Raw genomic sequence first — 22,905 nt, forward strand, 5'->3', positions numbered from 1 at the left:
TAGGACATGTTATCTGCCCTCTGAGCAACACAACATACTGGAGAGTCACATACACACACACACGAACACACACACACACACACACACACTTTGTACCATAAATTCCTGTGTCCAATTGTGGAGGTTGTGGACACCTAAGTAACACTAGTCATACCCATGACGATGTAAATGGCACACTTTGGGGTGTACAGTCCTCAATCTGTATAACCATACCAAGTTTCCTTAAGACGAATATCTGTAGGACATGAAGTTGATCATGCCATTTCCACTCAAAACCCACCACTGGGTTGGGTTCATATTGTCTAAAGAATAAACTCATCCTTCCTGATCCAATCCTGACCTACCTCTCCAAGAAGCTGCATCTCCCATCTCAGCTCCTCACTCGTGCACCAGTCATTATGACCTTATACACTCCTCCACATGCCAATGCTCTTACCTGTTCCAACAGGAGTTACATGTCACCCCCTCTGTTCTCATGGTAGCACTTAATGTTTTTATCCCATTAGACTTTAGTTCATCCCATAAAGTTTGACTCTGAGCTCCTCAGGGTCAGAACTATGAGTCATTCATTCTGTATCTCCAGCATGTAACCAAGAGTTGAATAAATGAATTAATCACTCTTTGAAAGAATATATGACTTAATGTTGGCAATTCATGAAACAATTCAAGTATTAAATGATTAGCCAAACTTCATTATACTTTTTTTTTAATTGAAGAGGGACCAACACTGTCCCACCACAGCAGATAAAAAGGAATATGGAATATGAATGGGCATATGGTCTCCATCTGGCTTCTAAATACCCACAGACTGAGTTACTAAGGGATCACTATTTTTAATTTTTTGAAGCTTAGAAGACTGGTGGGCTGATAATGGCAAAGCATACACTTTAGGTTTTATCCCCAGTCATTCACAGTCAATCAAAGCTTTTTCTGACCTCCTTCAAAAAAGAGCAATCTAACAGCATTTATCTCCCCTGGCAAGAATGAATGGCTCCCTGATTTGCCCATCAGCAGCACCACAACAGGCATGATATTTAGTCACTAACAGAGAGCTGACTTCCACCTATATATCTGAGTCAAAGAATATTTCTTTGGTAGTTGCTGAAGTGAGGATTTAAAGGTGTCCCAAACCTACTAGTCTTGTTAAATAAAAACGAAGCATCTTTTAATGTGCCAGGATTACGGGAAGCATCTAACAGCAAAATTGAAATAATTTAACACTGAAATTAGAAACCAAATACATGAGCTTTCTTGGGCTTTTTCTCAGAACACAATCAATGCAGCTGACTTAATTCTTGTCAGCAGAGAAGAGACATGGCCCAAGCATTCTCAAGTTTTTCCATCAAAGGGTGCAAAATAAGTTGACTCAGTGCCCTTTTAACTCTCAGACAACTTTTTCCCAAGATTTTCTTTGAATATTAGTAATAGTAAAGTTTATCCAAAAACACTCTACTATTTTACATCTTATTTCTTTACACTTCAATGTAATGTTGAAATTAATGGCTGAATTCTTTATGTATCAGAGAATGTATTTAATATAATTATTTCTCCCTAAACCAAATTATATTAAAATAACAATGGATTTGAAGATTAGAAGTTTTAAAATTAATGCTGGACGTGGTGGCTTATGCCTACGAGCCCAACATTTTGGGAGACTGAGGCAGGAGGGTCACTTGAGCCCAGGAGTTCAACATCAGCCTGAGCCATATGGCAAAATTCTGTCTCTACTAAATATACAAAAATTAGCTGGCCTCATGGCACATACTTGTAGTTTCAGCTACTTGAAGTCTAAGGTGGGAGAAATGCTTGAGCCCAAGAGGTTGCAGTGATCTGAGAAGATTGCAATTGTTTCACACAAGTTTTATGCATATTGGAGGTATTGGAGTCCAAAGCTAAAAAATTCTGCTAATTAAATATAGCTGAGGCATAAAGTTTTTTTTCTTCTTTTTGAGATGGAGTCTTGCTCTGTCGCCCACGCTGGAGTGCGGGGGCACGATCTCGGCTCACTGCAACCTCCACCTTCTGGATTCAAGTGATTCTTGTGCCTTAGCCTCCTGGGCAGCTGGGATTACAGGTGCCCACCACCAAGCCCGACTAACTTTCATATTTTTGTAGAGACAAGGTTTCACCAGAGGAAGGCTGGTCTTCAACTACTGATCTCAAGTGATACGCCGCCTCGGCCTCTCAAAATGTTGGGATTGCAGGTGTGAGCCACCGTGCCCAACCTTTCTTCTTTTTTTGAGGAGAGGTCCCACTATGTTGCAGAGGCTGGTCTTGAACTCCTGGGCTCAATTGATTCTCCTGTCTCAGCCTCTAGTAGCTGGAAATACAGGTGTGCACCACAGCACCCAGCTGCTTTAGAGATTTTAAAGCCACAACATGAAAACAGAGGAAGGGAGCTTCCCCTTCATAAAGGCATGTAGGTTTACAGTCAGACAACCTTGGGATTGAATATGAACTTGCAAAAAAGCAAACAAAAAAAAAAAAAAAAAAAAAAGAAAACCTCTGAGACCTCTGGGGAGAGAATAAACCTCTCCAGACCTCCTTTTCTTTATGTGTAGGATACAGAGAGTATCGTGGGGCAAATTAAATGAAAATTACATGAGTTTTCATAGAATCTGCCAAAAAGTTGCCTCTTAGTAACAGTTCTTGTTTTCCCTTTATTACTCATCTCTTCTACTATTCTCTAGTGTGATTTAAAAGACCTTAACACCATCATACATGAGGAAATTAAGAAAAACAGGAGGAGTGTTAACCGTGCAAGGAGTTTAAAACAAGAAAAATAAATAATTTGAAAAAACCCTTAGATTCTAACTTTCTTTGATTGTTAAATACAGTTTTCTAAATTAAGAATTATGGCTGGGCACGGTGGCTCACACCTGTAAATCCCAACGCTTTGGAAGGCCGAGGTGGGTGGATCACCTGAGGCCAGGAGTTCGAGACTAGCCTGGCCAACATGGTAAAACCCCGTCTCTACTAAAAATACAAAAATTAGCTGGGCGTGGTGGCTCATGCTTGTTAATCCTAGCTACTCAGGATGCTGAGGCAGGAGAATCGCTTGAACCCAGGAGGCGGAGGTTGCAGTGAGCCGAGATCGTGCCATTGCACTCCAGCCTGGGTGACAAGAGTGAAATTCCATCTCAAAAAAAAAAAAAATCATAACATTCAAACTAGCAATAAGAGAAGTCTGAGGAAGCAATAGGATATCTAACTTGCTACCATATCTGTTCTTTCAAAGAGCATTTATGTAAAAAAGTACCAAAGATAAGACTATACATTTCCAGAAATTCACTAGTGATGACGAGAACTTCATATAAACCATATAATCATAAAAACAGGGAGAGAACGACAGTGAAGTGCTTTAATTAGCTTAAATGTAATTGACAATGAACCATTTAAAAAGAATATCCTTTTCATAGGTGCAGTTATCAGGGATGCTAACATCCCTGATTACTAACACTATCAATTGAGCATTATAATCAAAATCAAAGAGGGTAGACTACTACTCAGGTATGCAGTAAGTTAAACAGTAACATGTAATTCATTAGTTCTGAAAGGACTAATTCTGGAAAACAAGCATATCTCCTTAGCATCTTGTATCTTTTCCTCCACCTTTCACCCCACTCTTCCCCTCTTCAGTCTTACTGAATTATATCCACATCCTTTAGCTTGTTCCTAGTAAAACAAATTCCTCCAGGAAGTGCCCTCTTTCAGATGTTATTAGCTCGAGTTTGGTGGAACTTGATTCTTCTACTTGCATTAATAAATGAGCATTATGAATGTTTGGAATTAGAAAGAAGAAAAAGGGGTGCAAAAATTAGAGGCTTTAGATAACAAAGCTAAACTTTACCTATTTAAAAGACATCATTATTTCGTCTAGGATTAGAGTTAATTACAATCATTTGCTCTTATCATGTGCCTTTACCTCTCTTTTTCCAAACACTTATTTCATAATTATGTTTGTCAAGTTGTTAAGGGTAATGACCCTATTTTATCATCAAGGAGCGGGGTGGATCAAGACCAAAACAAAACAGATGTTCTAAAAACTGCAGGAATTTGTCTTTGTCAGAATCACTGAATACATGATTTTTGACTTGGACAGTATCTATTACAATTGAAATAGAAAAAACGCAGAGCCCGACCGTGGGTCTCTTTGTGGCTGCTTCTTCCAATTTATCTAAATTTACTGATCCTGAGTGGATAAATGAGAGTCAAGTTAATTAATGAAAATGGTTGAAATGATCAGTTCAAGCACACAGTTTAGTAGACTCATTACATAAATCTGCGTAAACAGAGGTCGATTCAGATTGCTGTTGTAGCCACTAAACAGTAGTCTTTTAAATTTGAATGCAAGCATATTTGAATATTTGCAGTGGTGGGTAGGGTGGGTAGATGCATCTTGGTTAACAATTTCTGCATATGAAATCAAAGGGAGTATTTTTTAAAGTTCATTTTAAAAACCAGTAAAATGCATAGCACCAGACATTTAGGAAAATAATTTACTAGCTCAGGAATGTTCATGCTATATAAATATACTAATGTCAACAAAGTAAGGCACCAAATTAAAAACCCAAACTTGAACAGTTATTGCATGAGGCAAGACTATGAGCAAGAATGGGGATGGAGACAAGAAGAGCTTCAGTTAGAGATATTTACCTGTGGTTTAGCATATTGTCAGAGGCCTACAGCAGAAAGGCTGGCCCAGGGCAAGGCAATTTCACCCTCTCTGGTGTCAATCTTCCTTCATATCCCTTTCCTTTCTCATTTTCCCCCTTCCCTTCCCTGACACTCTACTGGTGGCCAAGAAAATAAGAGGCAAATGTTTGAATCCTTTTTAGGCCACAGCCCCTTTGATCTTTAATTGTAAAGACAAATGTGAATTAGTTGCCCAGGGTTTCTAAAATGTGTTCCTCTAATATATAGAAAACTTCTGATTTTATTACCTCCCTACCTGCAGCCATCCTTCTCAACCTAACTCTCTTAGAGAAGTTCTTCAAGTACAGGAAACACAGAGATCCACAGAGGTCCTCTGAAACGTTTTCATTTTTTTACATGCTAATCTGATATTTTATCCTTTTGTTATTTAATACATTAAGTTTATTGATCATATTATAATGAAATATTTGGGGTTTTTTTTGTTGTTGACAGCCTTTAAGTGTACAGAAGTCATCAAGATACAAAAGACAAACAGAAAAAGAGGAAAGAGAAATTAATGGTGAAATAGTCATATCCATTAATTAATAAAGGATAAACTAACAGAAAAGCAGAAAGAGAAGTTCATAATTGTGCACACTGAAAGTTTACTTTGAGTAAACCAACGTACAGAATTTTAAAAATGTTTATATTTAATAAACTTTTAAAATTTATTGACTTCTCTCACCACTTCTGTCATTTGATTTATGTATAGAATTTTTAAAAATTCTGTAACAATTACATACTTATTTCAGAATAAAATTTTAATATATTACTATTAGTTTTCAAAGATCTATATATCTACATTTAAGAGGTCTCTACAGAACATTCTTTTTGTTTCATTGCACACTTCCCAGTGTTTACACATGCACATTCAGTCTTGAATGACGACTCATTAACTATTGATGGGTCTTGGCATTCTAGGGCTTCCCAGTTGTTAGCTCAGTGTATTCTTTACTAAATTGTTTAATGAAAACACTGACATGTATAATGAATCTGGCATCTCCCATGATAAACATGCAACTTTTGTAGTAATAATAAAGACAGGCATTTGCACTATTACATAAAATCCTGTGACTTGAAAATGTGTAGGCTGGGCACGGTGGCTCACACCTGTAATCTCAGCACTTTGGGAGGCCGAGACGCGCAGATCACTTAAGGTGAGGAGTTCGAGACCAACTGGCCAACATGGTGAAACTCTGTCTCTACAAAAAATACAAAAATTAGCTGGGCATGGTGGCAGGCACCTTTAATCCTAGCTACTAGGGAGGCTGAGGCGGGAGAATCACTTGAACCTGGGAAGCAGAGGTTGTAGTGATCTGAGATGGTGCCACTGCACTCCAGCATGGGTGACAGAGCAAGACACCATCTCAAAAAAAAAAAAAAAAAGGCAAATCAGAAAGGTTATGTTGAAAATTAAGCTCTAGTTCCTGAGGTTTCTATTAAATAGTTACATATTAAAATATACTAACATATAATATGCACATATTAAAAGCACAAAAATGGTTATGTTTAAGAAGTCAATATAATTATTTGTTATATAAGCCCCAAACGGTGTAAGCATACTTTTTAATTTTATTTATTTATTTATTTAGGCCAGGATGGTCTTGATCTCCTGACCTTTTGATCCACCCCCCTCAGCCTCCCAGAGTGCTGGGATTACAGGTGTGAGCCACCATGCCCGGCTGTAAGCATACTTTAGATTTTAGTCACCACAGTTCCAAACTTTAAAGTTTAATTTAAAAGAAATACATATGTTTATAAAGACAGACAGACACACACACACACACACACTCTCACACAAATTAAATACACATTAGAATGATGCAGGAAAACAATGTGATTAAAATGTCTATGAAATGTATTCATCTCAGAATTGAAACTTAACATCATTTAGTCTAAATATATGGATGAGAACACAGACTCCTCAATTTTAGGATTTAGCTCACACAAAATCAGAAGCACTGTGCTGACCGTGGTGAGTCAGGGATTAGGAAGATTTTAGCAATCTCTTGGATTCAATGTCTAAGCTGGCTGAAGTTAACATTTGCTTGGAGAAACTAAGTTATTTGAACAAAACAAGTAAGAGATAAACAATGTTTTCTTTTTTATTTTTCTTTCTTTTCTTTTTTTTTTTTTGGAGTCTCACTCTGTTGCCCAGGCTGGAGTACAGTGATGTGATCTCGGCTCACTGCAACCTCTACCTCCCGGGTTCAAGCGATTCTCCTGCCTCAGCCTCCCGAGTAGCTGGGATTATAGGTGCCCACCACCATGCCCAGCTAATTTTTGTATTTTTAGTGGAGATGGGGTTTCACTATGTTGGCCAGGCTGGCCTTGAACTCCTGACAATCATGATCTGCCCACCTTGGTCTCCCAAAGTGCTAGGATTACAGGTGTGCAAACAATGTTTTTATAAGTGCTCAAGCAGAATACTACTACTGATAACAGATTTATAGGCACTCTAGAAAAAGACGTTTTTGGAGCTGAAAGTTCCAAACTTTGTCTTGTTACCATTTATTATGTGACTGGAAAAGTCATTAATCTCTGATCCTCAGTATCTCCACTTATAAAATCAGAATAATGACACTTGCTGTATTTATATTTCCTCGTGGTTATAAACTTAAACTACTGCACTAGTACTATTACTACTAGTACTATTACTAATTACTACTATAATACTAATTCCACCAATAACTGAAGCTTTCTATATGCCAAAACTTTGTGACTTACTTTTCATACCTCGTGGCTATATCAAAGCCTTCTCAATAGTCCTGTCAGGTAACTATTTTGATTTTCTTCTCATCTCAGAGTGATTAAATAACTTGCCAGAAGTCACAGAGCTATTAAAAGCTTGCATAGAAATTTGTATCCAGATCTGACTCCACATTTCATTTTAGATCCACTATATCTTTTCTCTGATGTATTATATGTATATTCATACACAATATCAACATATAATACATATTATCTCTATAACATAGATATATTATTCATTTTATATACACACAGACATACACTTATGCTGTGAATTCTGAAATGCAATACCAAGGCTCTCTTTTCTTTGTTTTTTAATTTCAAAGCCTAATGAGTAAAACAAAGTAGGTATTTAATCAACATTTGGGGAAAATAAATTGATATGACAGAGGTAAAGGTAACTAAGATAATTTTGAGTGAACTGTTCATTAACAAGTATGTCAGCAATAACAGTGGCTATTTAAGCCCTCCTCATCTTCAAGATTATGTCATTAAAAATTGCTCTAGAAGACACATATTGTATGACACTACTGATATGTGGAAGATATTTTAAGAAGTTGAATTCATAGGAACAGAGAGGAATGGTGGCCCAGAGGCTAGGGTGTCAGAGAAAAGAGGAGATACTGGTCAAAGGGTACAAATTTGCAGACAGAAGAAGAAGAAATTCTGAGGACCTAATATACAGCATGGTGACTACCGTTAATAATACTGTAGTGTATACTTGAAATTTTCTAAGAGTGTAGAACTTACGCATTCTCACACAAAAAAAGACAACTATGTAAGGTGATGAATGTATTAATTAACTTAATTGTGGTAAACATTTCACTATGTACATGTATGTTAAATCAGCACATATACTTCAAATACATAAAGTTTAATGTGTCAATTAGACCTCAATAAAGCTGAAAAAAATTATTCTATGAAAAAAACATACACGGATTTTTTTTTTCAATCGTTTAGGTTCAATTCTAGGTACAAAGTTGACTGATAGAAAAGCAGCTATTTTCAATAAACGAGGGCTGAAATCTAACCCTATGGTCCAGGTAAACGGAGAGAGAAAAGATTCATTTAAAAATCACACGAGTCCTACTTTTCAAAGGATGAACATATTACCTTCCAAATTTAAATCTTCTAAAAAGCTATTTTGTAATTTCCTATCAAAACAAGATAACAATACTTTGCCATATTTCCCTTGACTTTGTGTAATAATAATGATGATGATAATCAAATAGTGACATTCAAAAAGAACAATTTTTTTTTTTTTTTTTTTTTTTGCAGAGTTCAGGAGAAGGGTGCACGAGGTATTAGAAAAGATGTGCAGAGGTCTTATATCTCATCAAAGCATGAATTTCCAACTCTTTAAAACACCCCATTCTCTGCCCTAATCTCCCAAAGAGCATTCAGCTGAATGAAAAGCTGCTGACATTCGTGCCAGTTCACAGCTAGAATGACATGGCTGGGGGACAGGAGATGCTGCAGTTTCCATTATCCATTGAACACCTTGGCAATTCTTATTTCATCCTGTGAATGTGATACTTACTCTTGTACTGCTCTGGCTATGGAAAGGGCCGTAGATCCAGTTTCATTAACGCTATCTAAGGTCACATTTGGCAGGTCATCATCATCACTGTCACTTTTACTTTGTCTGGGAGATAGGCCTCGGGGGTCCATTTGTGCTGGGGAGAAAAGGCATATATAATGAATTAAAATCAGTGCGCAGAAAGTTAACCTTGTCCTGGACCAACATCAAGTATGGAACTTCTCTTCTGTGCATATCATGCAAATGGAATTCTCTAGACATCACAGGAATTAGTGAAAGCTCCACGTTTTATGTTCTGAGTACTTACTGATCCTTTTTCCCTTCACTGGATTTACAAAACCTACACCAGCTCTCAAGAGTTTCAGGGTATGATTATAGAATAGAAACTATAAAATCCACAATATTACCAACTCCTGAGTGGTCAAAAGCTGATTACATAGCTCCTGAGCTACTGTTCAACCCTCTGGTTTCTCCTCCTCGTTTCCGCTGCCAGAGCTCTGGCCATTTCACTGCTCATTAGCACTCTCCCTGGAAGGTAGACAGCATGCGGAAAGGAGATATTATTTGCTTATAGCTCTCATAATAAGTTAAAAGAAGAACAGGGTTTGCATGATGAAAAGAAAGTATACGTATTTTTCTTACTTCAGTGAATCACTGTTTCCAAGTTCATTACTACTATAAGGTGGGATTTGAAGGCATAAAAATGGCAGAAGTGGTAGCATTTTAGAAATCTTGTTTATATGTGCTAACAGTGCTCTTGAACTCTATCCTGATTTTATTTTTCCAGATATGATTCTTCTCCAACTGTGAATCTGCCAAAGCAGGAAACGGCACAATGTTCTGACCCCTGTTGACCAAGACTATCAGATCCTTTCAAATGAGAGGGTTACTGTCAACATATGTTAACACATATTTTTAAAAATTACATTTCATTTCCATCTCCTTCTCCCTAAGAACAGATTTAGCAACCACAGCCCAGAATTTCTATCAGCCCTCGCTTGAAGCACAAACTAGGCATATCTTTTCAACGAAAAGTACCACGTGAGCTACACACCCACACTGTTAAATTGTATGGCTGCCTAAGATTTCTAAAACCAGCAACTGCTTGTGGGGGAAGGCAAAATGCAGGTGAAATCATGGTCATAATGACATTTGGGTACATTTCGTACTTTCATTTTTTTGGTCTCAAATCACTTTTTTTGGTTACTGTGTATCATACATTACATTGAACCAAGTGGAATTGCTGAGAATGCACCATTTTTACCCACGAAATGGCAACTTCGGATGATTGTGTCTAATGTTTATAGTCTGGCTAGACAAACTATACCTAGACGGTTTCAACATATTTCATCACATTTCTAACTACACTTGGTTAGGAAAGAATTTATATCTAGTGAACCTCCTGTGCACCCGTGTATTTGACACACATCCTGCCTTTAAATATAAATACACCAAAATGTGCTTTGCACAATGGAAGTGTTTGGTAAATACTAAATTTAAAAGAAGATAATTCAAATAATATAAAGTAGTGGTCCTCAACCAAGGGCAAATTTGCCTCCCAAGAGACACCTGGCAACATCCAGAGACATTACTGCTTGTCACAACTTGGGGCGGGGGACAGGGAGGGTGCTACTGGCATCTAGTGGGCAGAGGCTAAGGATATTGTAGACATTCCACCATGCACAGGACAGTCAGCCTCTCACAGCAAAGACTGAACCAGTCCAAAATGGCAGAAGTACCCAGGTTGAGGAACTGATCTAGGGATTTAAGAGCCTGGACATAAAAAGGTGTCACAGTTTATGACTTTCAGTTCCTATGCAACTATGCTCTCATTTCAACATTGCTAACAAGGAAATTGTCACACACCAGAATATCCATATTTTCTGGCCTTGTCTTAAAAAAAAAAAAAAAATTCACTGTCATGTGACTCTGTACCTCCCCAAATGTTAGGAATTAGGCAATAATATTCATTAAAAGCTTTTGAATATTTTCTTTGTACCACCAGCTATGAGACAAAAAGACTGTTTGTTTTCCATCTGATCTCTGGAGGAGATCCACTAGAAGAGGGATGTTGGAGAAACTGTGGGGCAAAGCAACCAGTTCCATCACCACCTGGTAACAGAGAGCTTAACTACTCAGTCACTCGAAGGGCACTTGAAGGAACCATATCATTTAAGATTTATTTTTGCTATAGGCAACAGAAATTGGCTCAGGCTAACTTATATTAAAAGGAATGTACTGGAAAGATAATGAGCAGCTCACAGAATGGAAGGTCAAGATGAACAACCAACACTAAAGGAATGCAGGATCCAGGAATGACTTTGTGTAATAATATGAATTCAGCTAGGAATTCATAGATAGCTTCTTTTGGGGCAATCCTGTTCTAGAATGATTCATTTAACAGCCATTCACAACTATTCAAAGCCAGCCAAGAAAATGAATATCAGATCTATCTAAGCTTCCAAATCACATATTGTGTGGTGTTGCATACACCTGTAAATGTCAACAATTTAACATTTAAAGTTGTTGAAACATCATGCACTACGATGCCTTTGCCAAGATACCAAATTTGCAAACAGCCAAGAAAAAAGAAAATATTCTGATAGTACCATTTTGTCCAAGACAACTAGAGCTCTTATAGTAAGTAATACAACTCAAGGAAGATAGAGGCAGTTAACCATGAGCAATCTGGCTCTGAAAGTTAAAGTCTAATTGTATGAAAGATTCCAAAACCTTGTGTGAGAGTTGTTACACAATCATCTAATTATGTTATGTTTGTATCTTAATGAAAGTTTAAAATATGTTAAATATGATATCTTTTTGATGTACTTTTCAGGAGCATAATTGAGGATTTCTTTCCAATATTTTCAATAAATATTATGAAATACATCTGCTACCATCATGCTGCAAAACTCTTTTTACCCATACCTTCAGCCAAGCTGAGGAAGTAATTAGAAAGGCTTTTCAAAATCTGCATTGCTGATTAGGTCAGATGATTAGCTTATCTACATACTTGCATAATTCCACTCTATTTTTATTAAATGTAGAATAGGGACATCAACCCTAGTTAACCTCCATCAGTCTTTGAGCATCTCAGCCCATTTAGGAAGGACTGATTCTCTGGCATGCCCATTTAAAGACCAAAGAAAGTTATCTGGACACCAGAAACAAAAAAATACCAACCTCTGTAAGTAAGAGAACAGGAGATGATCTATAAACACCTGAAAAAAATTTACACTTAAGATTTTATTGCTCTTTAATGAAAAAGGGATCAGACAGTTTTGGGTAACCCAGCTCACTGCTGGTAGAGGTGTCATTCCTCGGAGTTGGAGGTGTTCTGGAATCCTACGTGAGTTTCATTCCATGTGTCAAAATCCTGGGGAGAAAATTTCAGAACCCAACACCTGAAGTTGAACTGATTTACTCTGATTTTCAAATACTCTCCTATGGTAAATTGTTACTATAATGATCCCTCCAATAAATCATGTCTGTCTGTAACCATGCCCTGATGTGGTCACTTCTCAACAATGACTCTGGGCTTGGCTCTAAGACTTGAAGTGACCAATGGGACATTAGCAAATGTGACACAAGTAGAGGCTTGAAAAGCACTTGCACCTTGGGTTTCCCCTTTTCTCTTCCTCTTTTTAGAACCTAGTCACCTTGTGAAGAAGCCCGGTAGAGCCTATAGGAGACATGCTGCTCAGCAGGCGGCCAATCCCACTGTGAGCCATGTCAGTGAGCCATTTTAGACTCACCAGTTACATTACAGTCGCCAGATGACTACACCATGAGTGACCCCAGGTGAGACCTGCTTGAAAACCTCTTGGCTAAACCCATGCCACATTTTTGACTTACAGAATTTGAGCAAATAAAAGACCTGCTGTTTTACGCTGGGTGCAGTGGCTCACACCACTGTCATCCCAGCACCTTAGGAGGCTGAGGCAGGAGGACTGCTTGGGACCAGGAGTTTGAGACCAGCCCAGACAACATAGTTAGACCCCACCTCTACAAGAAATTTAAAAAATCAGCAGAGTGTGGTGGCATACGCCTGTAGTCCCAGCTACTTGGGAGGCTAAGGTGGGAGGATCACTTGAGCCCAGGAGGTTGAGGCTGCAGTGAGCTATGATCGCACCACTGCACTCCAGGCCGAGCAACAGAGTGAGATCCTGTTTCAAAAAAAAAAAAAAAAAAAGCAAAACAAAAAACAAAAAACGAAAGACAGACAGACAGACAGACAGAAAGAAAGAAAGAAAGAAAAAGACAAGACTTGCCATTTTATTCCACTAAATTTTAGGGTGAGTTGTAGGGCAGCAATAAAAAGTTAGTGCACCAGGTTATTCTCCCAGCTTCTTCTAGAGATTTCCTAGCAATGATGGAGATGAACTACAATTACAGTCAGCCTACAACAATATTAAGTTGAATTAAGTTTGGCCTAAAGCTGCCTCTATACATGTTTTAAGTTTGGCCTAAAGTTTCTTCTGTACATAGTGAACCATAACCTAACTTGATGTGGAAACAGACGGTAACCTCCTCTTGCAACAAGTAGCTGAGTTTCGGTCAATCAAAGACGCCAACTGTTGAAACCAGATTCAATTAAGGCATATGCTGCGTTTTAACCAACTGAGCTGTCTCTGTACCTCACTTCCATTTTCTGCATGTCAACTCCTTTTCTCTGGGTATAAATATAATCTGCATATGCAGTAGGGTGAAGCATTCTGAACATTTTTGGTCTAGACTGTTGTCTGATTCTGGAATCAAAGCCAATTAAGATGTGCAAATTAGATTTGTTTACTTTTAACAACATTCTTCTTTATTCTCCTCTCAAGAACCGACCTTGTTTTAGTGACATAAAAGCTACCTACTGCGTTCTACATCATTTACTTTTCAATTCAAAATATTCAAATGTATTTACAGGTGTTTTGGCTTTTGAAGTATCTTCTTTGATCCTTCAGTATCATGCAGCTAAGGTTCTTCTTGGGCCCTAAGGGGCCATTTAGTTATGATGAACAACACTTATTTATTTATTTGTTTTATTTTTTTTCAGATGGAGTCTTACTCTGTCACCTAAGCTGGAGTGCAATGGCGCGATCTCGGCTCACTGCAACCTCCGCCTCCCAGATTTAAGTAATTCTCCTGCCTCGGCCTCCCAAGTAGCTGGGATTACAGGCGTGAGCCACTGCACCGGCCGAACACTTTTTCAGCTCTTCTCCTTAGCTGAGACTTCATAGGATGCTCATATGGGTGAGTTCTCACTGGTGTATGGTCACCCAAAGGTATATTTCATGTTTTTTCTCTTCAACTCACATGAGACATTTAAACTTTGCTTGTTTCCTCCCCTCATGTAACAGTAGACTGACAAAGATGCAGGGGACACTAATTCATTCTCACCTCCCCTCGCCCCAGCCTGCCTGCTGTCTAAAGACCAATCACTCTTCTAACTTCTGTTGAAGTAAATCTGCCTATGCACCCACTCTTAAGGAAAAGGACATTCTTCTATTTCTATAGGTTGCAATATTAAACGTGTATAACACAACAATCTAAGAACATATACGAAAACTTACAGACTAACATTTCCTAACAGGAAGGAATCCCAGAAGCAGATACTGAATCCCTTCACCTCCACACGCCAGGGCTGGAGAGGAGAGGGCCATACACAGATGGAAGGTGTGAGGTGGCTGCCCAGGCAGGGGCCAGGCCACAGGGCTGATGGACCTCTTTTCTCCCTCTTTTAGCTACGGACAGGCTCCCTGCTACCTGCAGATGCCCTAATTGTTCGACATGCCAAGGGTGAAACATGTCCCAGTTAGAGAAATCCCGGCTTCCAGGAGAGCTGCTGCTTTATTCTAGAAAGGAGGGCAGCGGGGGAGTGCAGGAACAAAGGGAAAAATGAATGTTTGGGGAGGAATGTTTGGGAAAATTCATAGTATCAGTGGGTAGAAGAATCCTCCTCCAACACATTCTATGCAGAAATTGTTCCAAAAAAGCAGGGTCAGGAAGCTTCTTTAGGATAAAAACATGGCTCTGGCTTCAGGGAACATGGGATGATGACTTCTGGCCCTGTCATTTGCAGCATCTGACCTTGGGCAATGATTTCGCACCGGGAATCTTCAGTTTCTTCTCCTGCTATTGCTGCTCTAAGGAGTAAAGAAGATAACACATGCAAAACATTTAGTCCTGGCCTGGCTCTTAGTAGTCAATCATCATTCCATTTTACCCTGACAGTAAATTTACTGCTTCTTCACTCATTCCCTTCTATAACACTCCTTCTACATCTCTCACCATCTCCTGGACTATTCAAATTAGGCAGTTTTCTTTTCACATGTACCTAAACTGAAAATACCATTACAGAGGCAGAACACATATTGGATAATATATAAAACTACTACTTATTTACATCATTTATGTATTTAGTCAACAGATATTTATTGAACACCTACGAGGCAGCAAGCAGTCTTCTGCCTGCTGGAGAAAGAAGAGTGAACAAGAGTGAACAGATTAAAATTCCTGCTCTCCTGCTGCAGAGATACAGATCACCAACAAAAAAGAAAAATATATACTATGTCAGATAGTGAGTGCCATATAGAAAAATGAGGCAGGGAAAGCAGATGGGGTTGCATAGTGGCAGTGGACAATTTTTGAGATGGTGGCCAGGAAAGGCTACGTGGAGAAGAAGATATTTGAGCAAGGACTTGAAGGAATTGAGTGAGAGAAGCTTGCAGGTGAGGTTTTTTGGGTTTTGTTTATGGGGTGAGGGGCATTCCAGGCAGAGAAGATAACAGGTGCACAGGTGATAAAGTAGGAATGTTTTCATGTGCCTGAGGACCTGCAAGGAAGCTGTGGCTGGAACCAATACAGGGAACTGGATGAGGACAGAGAGAGGAGGCAGAGGAGGGCATGCAGAGTACAGAGGGCCTTGGAGGGTGACATAGGCTTTTGAATTTTGCTCTGGGTGAGAACGGAAGCCATTGGAGGGTACTGAGCAGAAGGATGACATGATACAAAATTGTATCATTTGATAAGGATCCCTCTGGCTATCTCTGCCTGGAGCATAGCGGGGGATTCAGCTGGAGCCACACACATAGGAATCATCTATGATATTAACATTCTCTAAAAACACCACTAGCTTTTTTTCTCCTTGGTCACCTCATACTGGCTGCACACATAGTCAGTTAAAACTCAGTACTTAGTTACATCAGGGTCTATGTAGCACGTCCTTCCTAATATATTTGTACAAGTGACACTCTGACTTCATTTGATTTCAGAATATCAGTTGTTCAAACAGACTATTTTCCTAGCACATCAAGGCAGATACTGAGAGAAACATTCATGAGTAAATAAAGCTTGACTCAAAGGATGGTGAACTCCAAGATTAGAAATAGCTCTCTAGGGTCCTATTTTGTTTACCAATGTTTCAACAATGCCTTGTTTCTTGTTTCCTTTACTTTTGCTAATGCTAATGCCTCTACAGAGCAGCAACTGTGATGGCCATAACCCCAGATGACTATTTAAAAGTTCAATCAGTTATGTAAATCTTGGGATGCTGGTACTGTGTAGATATAATATGCAATTTACTCATTTTCCCCCAATTTTTGTCTGTGCACTTGACAGTGTAATGGCTTCTGCTACCATTACATTAAAAAATAACCTCATAATGTTCTTATAATTCCCTAGTGCAAGGTCGACTTCTCAGTTGTAACACTGTTGGACCTCTCTACAGTTTTCAAGACTGTTGGTTATTCCTTTTCACTTCCATTTCTGGCTTCTTCTTAAAGCTTTCTTCTCCCTTGGCCTCAGGGATGGGCAAACTAAGCCCTGTGGGCCCTGCCACCTGTCTCTGTAATTAAAGTTTTACTTGGCCATGGTCATTTACTTCATATCTGGCATCTTTAGTGCTACGACAACCGGATTGAGTTGTTGTCACAGAAACTGTAGGTCTGGTTATAAAATACTATCTGGCTTTAGAAAAAGTATTTGCTGACTGAAATACATTATTCTCTTGGGTCTTTGTCTCTCTCTGGTTATCTATCCTTCTAACTTCTTCATCTCCTTTCTGCATACCCCTAAGTGTTAGTTGCTGCCCTAGGTTTCGCTACCTATTCTTTTCTGTCTGCCTCTTTATTGGTGAGCTTCTCAGCAATTCCACAGAATTCCATAATTTCCCCAATTTCAATTGCTATCTCAGAAGGGATGAATATCAAATCAACATTCTCAGCTTTGACCTCTCCCCTGAACACCAGTCTCATTTCCAGCATCCTACTGACTAGTATTCTTCAAAAATCATTTCAAACACAAGTCCTATTCTTTCTCCTGGTTTCTGAGTTTCAGCTGAGAGATCCTTTTCCCAGTGACCCACGTTCCAAACTTTCATTCATTTCATTTGTGTCCCTCATTAAATCGGATGCTAAGAGCTCTTGCTTTTACCCAATGATTATTTTCTTCTCCCACTGCTTCTCATCGACTTCCTCAAAGTCCTGTTGTACAAACTGTCCCATGTAGCATTTCTCTGGTAACTGAATGTATGCAGGGCTTTCCTTAAGACATTCCTTACTTAGAAATCCTTGACTTTTTCCCACCATCTACCGAATATGGTTCAGCAGCCCTCCACATCCTACAACGCATTTTCCATTGGGAACAATGATAAGTCTTATCCCCGAAGCCCCTGAATCCAGCTTTATCTGGCCATTTCCTTCCACTTCACAATTCTGCCACCACAATCGACCCTTCCTACAGAATAATACCTTCATGACCCTTCTTTTCATTCTCTAACTACATGCATCTCTCCTTTTTAAAGAATACCCACACTTTGTATTTATATATTTTCATGGCATTTTTCACTTTCCATTTTGAATTATAGTTAGGCATATACATGTTTCTCCAATTATCCTGTTTACTCCTTTAGGGGAGACCACGTCAATTATACTGCCTTGCACACAGTAAAATGTAAAGTTTACTGATGAAGATGATGCTAACAAATGCAGATCTCTACTGAAAATGATCACAGTAATTCCCAGCTGGTGAGAGATTCTGCAATGATGCAAGTGTCTAGCTCACATTTCATTTAAAAAATTACATTCTGACTTACATTCTAATATTAACATTTGTGAGAGAAAAGTCACCATCATTAAATTTCTATTATTCTCTGAAGTCTTAGATTATATTTTTGGTTTGGGATGACATGGGAATGAAAACGTTCAAAAGTTTTATTCACTTTTCAGCTAAATTCCATTTAACGGGCTTTCCTTTCCTTTCAGGAAATCATTTTAAACACTACCAAACACCTCTCATTTCTATCACATGAATTACCGCTTGGAAACTAAAATGAAGGAATTTCATCCTTCATCCCAGTTTAGGCTGCGTGTGGTGGCTCATGCCTGTAATTCCACCACTTTGGGAGGCCCAGGCTAGAGGATCATTTGAGCCTAGGAATTCAAGACCAGACTGGATCACAAAGTGAGACTCCATCTCTATTAAAAAATAATAAAATATAACTTAGAAATTCATGTTTTTTTGAAATCACAACAGCTACTAGAGTTTCATTTTTCTAAAGAATCATGACTAAGACTACTTTTCTTGTTTATAAAAAGAAAATGAATAGAGATTTACAATTGTCTTGTTTCCTGAAAGTATGTCTTAGAGCATAAAAGGCTTTTGTGATTTCTAAAAGTTCATAAAATTTTCCATTAATAAGTAGGCTTTTCCACTGTGTGCGCTTCCACTAACTCTAGAGCTGGCCAAGAGCCCTGAACTCTAGGAGCCCTTTGAGATATCACCACACCACTGTTCCCCATAACCTTTGCCTTTTGTTCATTCATTATAACTGCTCCAAACCAAGCCAATCAGCTCAAACTGATTTATTCAAAACTGAAACTACTATAGGCAGAGATGTAAAATAATAATAAAGTGATTTTGTGGTACACACCTATGGAGAACAATGAGATCACCAAACTCATTTTCATCTGCAATGTACAGAGAAGGTTTTAGGCATTAATCCATGGCCATTTTATTCACTTTTCTTATTTCCCTTAGTTGGTCTGTTGCCCCTATATGTGTTTTCTAGTTTGTGTACTGAGTAAAATGGAATCTTTCAAGGCAGATTAAAATCTGTTATAATAATTTTAACTACCACCAAATCACAGCCCTAGTCTTAGGTACTTTAAATATAAGAAATACTTAAAAAAAAGAGCAAAAAATCCACCTTGAACTTAAGTCTGCTTCTATATCAACTACGCTATATACAGCTAGATGGCATGTAAATGATTTACCACAGAAGGGTTCTCTGCTAGTTTCAAAGTTGAAAAGTTAAAAAAGCAAGGGGTGGGGCAGAGGCATGCAGAACTATTGCACCACATTGAGAATCAGTGTTGCTGTCTCCCTCCAATTAGTATGCTCTCCGTGCCTCATTTTAGAATATATTTAAACCTGCAAGGTTAAAGACAAGTCTTGATACATAATCATGATTGAATTCCTTTTAGAAGCAGAGTAGACGTTCTTGAAGATATGGTCTAAGACTATCAAAAATCCTCAAAATTGAGAATTATTTATATACATGCTGTTGGACCTTTCTATAGCTTTCAAGATTTGGTTATCTCTCTTCATTTGTAGTTCTGGCCTCTTCTTCTTTTTTTTTTTGAGACAGTTTCGCTCTTGTTGCCCAGGCTGGAGTGCAATGGTGCGATCTTGGCTCACTGCAACCTCTGCCTCCTGGGTTCAAGCTATTCTCCTGTCTCAGCCTCCCGAGTAGCTGGCATTACAGGTGCATGCCACTATGCCCGGATTTTTTAGTATTTTTAGTAGAGACAGGGTTTAATGTTACTGGAAAGGCTGATCTCAAACTCCTGACCTCAGGTGATCCACCCGCCTTGGACTCCCAAAGTGCTGGGGTTACAGGTGTGAGCCACCGCACTTAGCCTGGCCTCTTCTTAAAAACTCTTCTCCTCTGGCTTCAGGGATGGACACATTTGTCCCTACACCTTGAACACGTTTCCATCAAAAATTACATATTTCTTGTGTATCTCTTCACATCACATTTAAAAAAAAAACCCTATGAAAGTTTTCTTTCTCATTTGATCGATTGATAAACACGTATACACAGAGGAACATTTCCACCCACACTTCACAAGTTACTGTGCGGGCCACAGGCAGAGGACACAAAGCACCATTGAGACGAGCCCCGTAGTTGTGCAGTCTCCCTCATAAACTGACCCCCAGTGCATAGGATTCTAACTTAGAACTTAAATATAAGTGCTATGTAACAGACTTCTGGGACACTGGAAAGCAGATATCTTAGATGTTATATCTGTGAATGTCAGGGTCTCCTCTGCTAAAATCATGAAATATAATTTTTCTTTTTGAGAACAAAATTAAGTGCTGACTCTTCACTTCCCCAGTGCATTCCTCAGGATTGTCCCATCCTATGGTGAATGCTGTCACTATTCAAAAATGACTGGGAATATCTGTGAGCCAAAAGAACAGTATTACTGTATTTTTTTGACTGTGTTTCAATCTTGGTTGAAGGATGTATTTGTTCAAGTCCTCATCTTATACAAACTCCAAAGAGAAAAATTTACTCTGTAAAATTGGATGAAAGGTGTTTTCCACATTAATTCTGTTTGGTATGCTTTTATAAGAAAGAACAATTCCGTTAGTTCGCATCAATCTATTAGAAATATAGATTTCTAATTTCAGGCTGGGCACGGTGACTCACACCTATAATCCCAGCACTTTGAGAGGCTGAGGCAGGTGGATCATCTGAGGTCAGGAACTTGAGACTAGCCTGGCCAACACGGTGAAAACCCATCTCTACTAAAAATACAAAAAATTAGCCAGGCATGGTGGCACGCACTTGTAATCCCTGCTATTTGGGAGGCTGAAGTAAGAGAATTGCTTGAACCCAGGAGGCGGAGGTTGCAGCGCACTGAGATCGCACCATTGCATTCAAGTCTGGGCAACGAGAGCAAAACTCCACCTCGAAAAAAAAAAAATAGAAATATGTATTCTCTGTGTTTTGGAGTTTGTTAAAGAGATGTTATTTCCATATTTTGTAACAGTGCCCCCCTTCTCCTGACCCTGTTATGATAAATTGGCTAGTCTCTGTGAAGGCTGGTGAGGTTTCCACGAACTAGAATGTATGACTTCCTTGGGCTTCAGGTATGGCCACTGCATTGGAGTTTGTTTGGTCAGACCCCTTCCTGAACCCAGGAACTCAAGGCTCTGGCTTGTTTAGGGAGGTGGCAGTAGCAGTATCTCCAGAAATGACTCTTGAAGAACAAGATCAAAGTTAAAATTCTGTCTCGAGACAGGCCAGGTGCAGCAAGTGAGAACACTGCTATAGTATATACTATAACACCAAGAGAGCATAGGAGGTACACACTAGTCTTTTCTGCTTTCCCAACTTTAAACTGGGCTTACACTACCTTCTTTAGAAAGCCCATTTTGGTTTTGTGAAAAGAGACATTTTCTAAAGAAGATAAGAGCTATGACAGAGGATGAGGTCTTGGCCTTTGCCAGGCAAATTTCTGATAAATTGCATGGTGCTTGAGGTTGCTGTGTGTAGTTGTTTAACAAATAGAAAGGTTGGATACTGTCTTTTGTAATATAAGGAAAACAGATTTTCCACTGAAAAAAAAAACAGAAATTCATACCGCTCTAATAATATGTATTCTAAACATCATCTGGCCTTGATTTCCTTGACCAAAGATACCAGGTTACCTCCACTCTAAGCACCTGCTGTCCCTGAGGCTAGCTGAGATCTGAGAGCCAGGGTGTCTCATTACACCCCAACCAAACCCATCTGCTAATAAGAGAGTAGCTAAGCTTTCTATGTGCCTGCCACATTTAAGCTATCAAGTAAGATGTCAGGGGCAAATCAATCATTCAACATTTTTTTTTTTTTGAGATGGAGTCTCGCTCTGTTGCCCAGGCTGGAGTGCAGTGGCACGATCTTGGCTCACTGCAAGCTCCACCTCCTGGGTTCACGCCATTCTCCTGCCTCAGCCTCCCGAGTAGCTGGGACTATAGGTGCCTGCCACCATGCCTGGCTAATTTTTTTGTATCTTTAGTAGAGACGGGGGTTTCACCGTGTTAGCCAGGATTGTCTAGATCTCCTGATCTCGTGATCTGCCCACCTAGGCCTCCCAAAGTGCTGGTATTACAGGCATGAGCCACCACGCCTGGCCCTTCAACATTTTTATTTATCTCATTTCTGAAAGAACTCCCTAAATCTTGAAAATCATATCTTCCCACTGTTTCTCACATCCAACTATCCTTCATATAAAAGAAAATATAAACAGCCATTTAACATAGGGCCTAGTACTTGCTCCCTCATTAACTCGCTTATAAACTTGTTACTTACAGATTTTCTTTCATGTCAAGTAATTTCTTAGTTAAGAAATTCCAGGCTTACATAAAATGGCTATTTATTTTCCCAAAAGATTCAACAAACATTTCGTGGTATTTCCTTTAGATCATTAAGTTAAATATCACAGAAAGAGCTGAAAGCTCCTTTGTATTTTTTTAATTCCTATTTTGTTTCCTTCTTCCACAGTATTGTGGTGTATATCCTTCCTATTCATATTTTTGGCTCTTAACTACATATATGTCCATGAACAATACATACAGTTTTGCTCTTTTTAAAATGGCATATAACAATATCATATCTACACACACACACACACACATATATATTTTGAGACAGAGTCTCACTCTGTCACCCAAGCTGCAGTGCAGTGGCATGATCTCAGCTCACTGTAGACTTGACCTCCCAGGCTCAAGTGATCCTCCCATCTCGGCCTCCAGAGTAGCTGGGACTACAGGCGTGGGCCATCATGCCTGGTTAACTTTTGTATTTTTTGTACAGATGGGTTTCACCACATTGCCCAGACTGATCTTGAACTCCTGGGCTTAAGTGATCCACCCACCTT

At 38.9% G+C, this 22,905-nt stretch overlaps 1 protein-coding gene across 3 annotated transcripts in view; it reads right to left on the minus strand.

Moving 5' to 3' along the window:
- The window catches only part of KLF12 (Kruppel like factor 12), a 448,745-nt gene that overhangs the window by 117,063 nt on the left and 308,777 nt on the right, over window positions 1-22,905 (minus strand). For all 3 annotated transcript variants that reach the window (XM_003257441.2, XM_003257440.3, XM_030813489.1), the window contains exon 5: window positions 8,987-9,122. In XM_003257441.2, coding sequence (XP_003257489.1) covers window positions 8,987-9,122 — 136 coding nt within the window. The remainder of the gene's footprint in view (window positions 1-8,986; window positions 9,123-22,905) is intronic.

This window comes from Nomascus leucogenys, chromosome 5 (genome assembly GCF_006542625.1).
Source record: "Nomascus leucogenys isolate Asia chromosome 5, Asia_NLE_v1, whole genome shotgun sequence".
In the NCBI taxonomy this organism is placed as follows: Eukaryota; Metazoa; Chordata; class Mammalia; order Primates; family Hylobatidae; genus Nomascus; species Nomascus leucogenys.